We start from the raw sequence: 7,200 nt of genomic DNA on the forward strand, positions 1-7,200 counted from the left end.
TCAGGAAGGAATATGGGAAATGGCGCAGATCCGTGTTCGTTGGCATCCAGGGAGTGTGTGTGCACAGTTTGGCATGAAAGGGGCCAACGGTGCCGGAGATTAGCCAGACGGATGGACACACACACACATACACACACACACACACACACACACACACACACACACACACGCACACACACACACACACACACACACGGATGGAGGGACGGAGTGCAAAACATACTCTCTCCATGACATGGAGAACAATTCAAAGGCCAGGGAGAAAAGTTAGATTTTGAGTCTTGATTCAAGTGTCCAGAAAAGGGGCAGAGGCAGACCCAACAGGGAAAGCTATTCCATAGTTTGGTTGGGGGCAACAGAAAAAGCACAATCAATAGGGAGAAGAACCAAATTCTCTACTGTCTCTAGTCGAACATCCAACAACGGATGACATCGAATCAGTTAAACCAAAATAGCTCAAACAAAGCAGTGAGATTTGACAGCATGACCTCATGCATGCAGTTGATTAGATTCCACAGGACTGCAGTCACACACCTCTCTGTCTCTCTGGGGAAAGATCTTAAGATTCCATAGGACTGCAGTCACACACCTCTCTGTCTCTCTGGGGAAAGATCTTAAGATTCCATAGGACTGCAGTCACACACCTCTCTGTCTCTCTGGGGAAAGATCTTAGCTGTCAATTACAGTTTAGGTCTACTGTAATGTAGCCTACTGTGCTGAACAGGGCCAACAAACAAGCCAACATCTTTGTACCAACTAAGAAGCCATAATCCATTCAGTAAGGTAGCCTATAATATAACCAGTTTAGTTGCCCCACACTTTATCTAAAGAGTGTGGTAGCTAAAATGTCTCCCCATCAGAGGACATTGTTTTCTGTTCATCTCACATATTGCTTCTGGAGACTTCAAGGCTATCATAGAACTGTTCTTTCAGGAAGGTGGCTTCATTGGTGAGTGAAAACAAAATGCCTGCGGTCTCCGAGGCTAGTGAGTGAGACTGCCATGGATCATTTGGAGCCTGAACACCAAATACAATGATACTGCAGTGACTGCACTGACCACCATGGTGATTCAAAAGACGGTTACAGATCCATTCTCCATGCTCTCTCATTACATTTTGAACGCCTGTCCACTCTGGTTATTGTGTAGCGCACATAACAATTATCACAGAGGTCTTTTTATTCATTACGGTATAAACTTTGTTCACTCATAATACTCACTTCACTAGTTCACTGCATGGGTAAATTATGCAATTAATCCTGAAATTCCCTCTAGCATGAAATGCTGTTTGCACCCTAAAGGTTCATGCCAAATTCATTCTCTCTCTCTCTCTCTCTCTCTCTCTCTCTCTCTATATATATATATATATATATATATATATATATAATACACACACACACACACACACACACACACACACACGTGTGTGTGGCCGCGGCATATCAGATACCATCTCAAATACCATATCAAATACCATCTCAAATACCATCTCAAATAAATGTTCTGGATCCAAAACAACAAATCAATTACACCCCCTTAAATCAAATTGGGAGTTACATTTAAATACAGCATACTGTAGGAACTGTAATATTTGTTAATAATTAAAGTAATCTCATGTAATGCGTCACTTGTGTTATTTGTTACCCCAAACACTGATTCTATAGAATACACAAGGAATTACAAGTCAATGGTTTGCTTTCTACTCTCAAAAATGTTTAGAAAAAAAGTTACATCCAATTCTTCATAATGAATCTTGCTGACCAATGTCCAATTGTGCGTCATCAACTTTAAATTCAAGCCACATATAGCTCACATTAGCTTGCTTCAGTGCATCAGAACTTTACATTTGGGCTGATTATCCTTCTCTGAACTCAGCGTGGAGTGCCACAGAACAAACGGTTCTCCCACACGGGTCCTCAGGATTTCATTAGTGCCAATTAACTATGCTAAAATTATACTGACTAGTGTGCACCTTGTTTGGGCCATGAGTGGAAATCATTATGCATTAATTAGAACTATTTGAATTTCATTATTTAAACATAATTTTCTTTACTTAAGAGGGGTCATTTTGATGAACTACATTTACCCATTTTCTGATTAGGAGAGTTAAATTATATTTTTTGTCTTGTCTTATATCTGCAGACATTGCATGTGACAAGCCTCAATACCAAACAAGTGGCAGATTCTATATTCTAATCTAGAAACATGGCAACACCAGCATCTAATATATTTTAACATCTAATGACCATATCTTCCTTGGTGAAAATCAAAGGTAGGGTAGGGAAATTGTTTTTATTGTTCAAGGTAAGTGTTATATATTTCTATATTATGAGAACAATCATTGCTATAGTGTTTGTTCAGTAGCAGGGGGTTCTGTCTCCCCTTCACTCCAGCTCTTTAGCACACAGAAAATGCATTTTCAGGTCGGAATACCAATTTTATCCAATCAGGAAACAAACTCATATAGTATCATACAGATACAGGATAAACCAGTGAAATTGGAAGTTATGACACAGACATGAGCCAACAAAATTGGAACACTAAAATTGAATCTCACAAATGGTTACTCTAACCTGGTTGTATGAAATTGGCAACTCACCTAAACATTCATTTTCTGATTATTAAAGAGATGGAGAGACAGGGAGACTCTGGTATCTAATAGCAACGACCACCATCACAATATAGAGCTTTAACTTTTAAAGAGAAAACTTGTAGTTTTAACCCTAATTTTTTTTACCGTAGCTCTGATTTCAACATCGTTAATACATGCTCAATGCTTGCAAAATGGAACACACCTCAGCATGGTTCTACCTCCTTAGTCTGACTGATGAGCAGCTTCATCATAATTATCTCATCTAATTATCACACTAGAATACCCCCCCACCCCACTGTCAGATAATTATGCCAAGCTACCTTGTAAATCTGACTAGAAAACTAAAAAGGAAATAAAAAAACCAGCAATAACAAATTTGTGAACACCAAGTCTATTTTTAAATTAGCTTCATGTTTAATGTGAGCATAAAGTCAAATTTTTTGAGTGTCTGTGACAAATTAACTAAGATGCTGTATTAGAGTTTAAGACATAGTGAAACTGGCATACATGGCAAAAAAAATACAAAATAAAAAATAAAATACAGTGCAGTGTAGATTAACATAGCCAAATATAGCCTAGTAAGGAACAAGTCAACATATTATTCAGTAGGAGGGACTTGCATCAAGAATGTGACTTTAGTAGGTTTTCTTTTGTTCAACGATATAGCAGAAGTTTGTTATTCCCACCAGGTGTCCATTCTCCGTACACGCACTCTCTGTTTGTAATGGTATTCTTTCAGGTGCTTTTTCAAGGTATTTGGAATGGGAAGCACGTTGATACCATCGTAGGTGGTGCGGCTGCTGGTGACCGCTCGGCAGATGTGCTGCAAACTGAAGGGCTGTGTGCGATGGATGGGATTGGACAGTAGAGGCTCAAAGAACATGCAGGAGTTGGGGTCCTTATAGTGCTCCAGCAAGCCTGTGACCGTAGGTGCATGGAACACACTGGGGTCGTGTACGTCAAAGCTGAAATTATGGTTCCACTGTTCAATGCGGGCATGTAACGATCGACCATAACGCCGGAAGCTAACAGAAAAGAGGTAGTCTTCCTGGGCAGAGTCACGGAGCAGGAATGTTCCCTCGGGTTTCCCCTCCAACAGAGTCTCTGCCTCATAGCGGTCCATTACCCCCCAGTAACAAGGAAGGTTAGTGATCTGCAGCAGGTCTGGAACTAAACAGTGGATGTAATCAATCTGAGTGTGAACGCGGTAGCCATCCTGAGATTTGGGACAATCAGTCTGTGGGGGGGAGGCCCTAGATGCCGTTTGGCTCTCTGTCACTTCCGAGTCGTCCACAGGGTCAGGGATTGGGTCACAGGTTACGACAGAGGTCGAGGCAGAGGCTGCTACCTCATCTAAAGTGTCCAGACAGCTCTGTAGTAGCAGTTGGTGCTGCTCCTGGCTTTGGAGAAGCAGCTGCTGCTGCTGCTGAATAGTGGCTCTGTCATCTCCTGCCAACTCATTCATACCGTGGGCCAGTTTTGGGCCCAATTTATAAAGAGGGTTAATTTGGGCCGTCACTTCAAATGTGTGGATCTCTGCATTAGGCGGTGGCTCAACACCTTGCTCGATACTTATACGCCGGCGTTCTCTCAGCCGGTCATCTACATCCTCCACCGCAGCGGCCACAGGTGTTGCTGAAGCACTGCTGGCCATCACGGAATCAATAATTGGAGGCTGAGTTATGGGGGCTGTGTGCTGCTTGATGAGGTACCATTTCTGAGCCAACTCTGAGTCTATGGGAAAGGGGCAGTCATCCAACATCAACTCACTGAGGTGTATCTTACGCTTTGAGGAGACAGAAGAAGTTGAGGATGTAAGAGACTGAGGAGTTGGTGCTGATGCTGATGCTGATGCTGCTGTGCTGTGCGTCTTTATGGGGAAACACTGCCCCATGGCATCTTGGATCTTTTGGCGGAGTGTGCGGCTGCTACTTGCCCCTCTACTCTCAGCCTCGACAGTGGGAGGTATCTCAGTGACCGATCCCCCTATTCCCTGTCCTGGCTTGGTGAATTGGCTTGAACTGGCTGCCCATTCTTGTCCCGGTAATAAAGGACCCACTTCCAAGCCCTGCCATCGCCTGCCTTCCTTAAGAGGCGAAGAGGAACATCGTTCTCTGATCACTGGACCACTCAACAGTTCACCGTACTCAAAGCCATCGCTGACAGGTCGCTCAGCAACCAGCTCATGAGATGCAAGACCTTTCTTCTTTTCTTTTCCACTTTTACGGCCTCCACCCGTGTCTCTTCTCTCCTCCGAGCGGCTCTGTCTCACCTTGGGACGGGCGCCCCGTTCTCTGTCTTTCCCTCGATCCCCTGATTCCTTTGGTAATGACATGTTTAATTATGTGTTGAAACAGTTGCACAGGATGAGCCTACTTCAGGGAGTTGTCGACTAATGACCTGTGATTGCACGGCTCTCTGTGTCAGGTTTCCCATTAAGATGCCTTGCTCAATCAGTCACTGTCTGCATCACTGTTCTGTAAAACAAAAAAAAGAAAGGCAGCTCTGTTAAGGGCTTCAATTGGGGCTTTAGGATTATTCTGATTAACATAGCTCTTTCATCAAAATAACAACTGTAAGACAAAGGTGTTGCCATGCATTACATCTTGGCTTTAAGGTAGCTCACACAACTACAACTCATCTTAAACTCTCTGAGCATATTTAACCGGGTGCGCGGTCTCGTAAGTAACTTTACAAAAATAATCTCTCATGGAGAAAACACCAGCACTCATAGCACTTTTTTATTCTTAATAAAGTTGGCATAGTATGCTGCAGAGCAGCAACAACGAACGCGTTTCGACCATCAAGCCTTCATCAGCGTTGAATGCTACAAACACAGGAAGTGTCACATTTTATAGTCTCCCTAGGTGAGACAACTTTCTCTGTCCCATGTAAACAAACATGACTACACAGCCAACTGTACCAAAAGTGCAAACATGTCATGTCACCACTTCAGACACATAATTATAATAGACATCGGAGTCCTTGAATAAATATACATATACATATTAATAATAGAATATCAGAGTCCTTTGTTCCATGTAAAAGTACCAAAAGTTAGGACAGCATAGAAAAACACTGAGGCACATCTGACTGATCATCTGTCCTTTTCAAGGACCCCCCTCCTTGAAAAGGAGGGGGATTTAGGGGAAATGTTTAAATACAAACATTTTAGGCAAATAAGGTAGTGCTATTAAACACAATGTGAAAAACACTTGAGTAGACTAATAAAGGACTTAGGGACCCTAAGTGCAATAGCATCTTTAATAGCCGTTTTAAGTTGCACAGTAGTTCATATAATGTCATCTAAAGTTGGATTGCTTTATTGGTTTAATACATGTATAGATCTGATTCTGAAGAGATGCATACAACGGTCAGTGGGCCAGGGCCAGCAATAATGACTCACAAGCCTAGAAAGCCAAACACTTCCTATTGCTGGGTGGTGTTAAGTTGAAAGCACACGGAAGTGTTTAATTTTGCTTCCCAGGGTCAGATTTAAGACTTTTAAGTGTTAGATCTAGAAATGGAGCATCAAATCTGACAAGCAACAATAACACTTATAACAAGAACACACACAAAATTAAATTGATGTCATTTGCAACTGGGTCCCTGCAGCTCTCATGTAAAATAGTGGCCGGATATGCTAAGATATTATGCTATCGTTATTGGTTCAATTAAATCCACCCCTGGGCCATCAACAATGTCGTTATAATTATAGAATATTTGGAGAATTGTCAGACTCAAACAGATTAATAGCGTAACCAACAAACTCAGCGGCTCACATTAGGCAGTTACTAGCCAGATAGCCTGGCAGTTTTCATTTTGAAAGGATAGGTAGTTATTCCAATCTATCATTATATTTGTCTAATTACAAGTCAATATACACACGTCGTTCATGTTACATTACCTGTGGAAGGAGTGTCCTTTCATACTTGTAAAAGCTTTAACTTGGTCTAGTAGTATTAATAATAGCGGCTAACGTTAGCTTGATACAGCTGAGAGCACTCAAAACACTCAACCCGGAAGTGATGTAAATAATACATTACAGATGCTCTTGCAATTTATCAAGTTCTACTGTGCTACTCATGAAACCTTTTACGTGCGAACAAAACTGTACTTAATACTCCAGGTAGGAAGAAAAAAACGTTGTTTTGATTTGTGGTGGATAAGACAAACCTAAAGCCTTATTTACGGGAGATGGACGATCTAAAGCTCGCAACGCGCTGTGAGCTTGTAGATTTGCTGTTTTGGCGTACGACACTGTCGTACGAAGAAGTATAAATACTCGCTTACAAAAAATAACCAAAACGGAGGCTTCCCTAACCCCTCGCTGAAATCTGCTTGATAAATACAATGTCATAGTTATTGTATTTAATAAAAACAAAAAAAAAGTATTTTGAGTAATTGACAAATCTTTTTTGTTGTGGTCCCTGGCACATGTTTTCAGATGGGGTCCACAGTCACTCCTTAGTCCTTAGGCTACATGAAAAAGTGTGAGAACCAAAACTTCAGAACCAAAACCAAAACTCTTCCCAAAACTCTGTGTTAAAAAGCTCTATTTACATGCAGGATTCAACAGAATACGAACACCAGGTAGAATTTAGAAAG

The 7,200-nt window shown here is 41.6% G+C and overlaps 1 protein-coding gene across 2 annotated transcripts; it reads right to left on the reverse strand.

The window, feature by feature from the left end:
- Window positions 1-2,982: 2,982 nt before the first annotated feature.
- Window positions 2,983-6,845, reverse strand: socs9 (suppressor of cytokine signaling 9). 2 transcript variants are annotated; one of them, XM_079514181.1, is made up of 2 exons: window positions 6,769-6,845; window positions 2,983-5,069 (listed from the first exon to the last, which is right to left on the reverse strand). In XM_079514181.1, the coding sequence occupies exon 2, from the start codon at window positions 4,925-4,927 to the stop codon at window positions 3,269-3,271; it is 1,659 nt and encodes a 552-aa protein (XP_079370307.1). In that variant the 5' UTR covers window positions 4,928-5,069; window positions 6,769-6,845; the 3' UTR covers window positions 2,983-3,268. The 2 variants fall into 2 exon arrangements, with proteins under 2 accessions (XP_079370307.1, XP_079370306.1); XM_079514180.1 differs by having other exon boundaries at window positions 6,500-6,834.
- Window positions 6,846-7,200: the final 355 nt, after the last annotated feature.

Source organism: Electrona antarctica (genome assembly GCF_951216825.1).
Source record: "Electrona antarctica genome assembly, chromosome: 11".
In the NCBI taxonomy this organism is placed as follows: domain Eukaryota; kingdom Metazoa; phylum Chordata; class Actinopteri; order Myctophiformes; family Myctophidae; genus Electrona; species Electrona antarctica.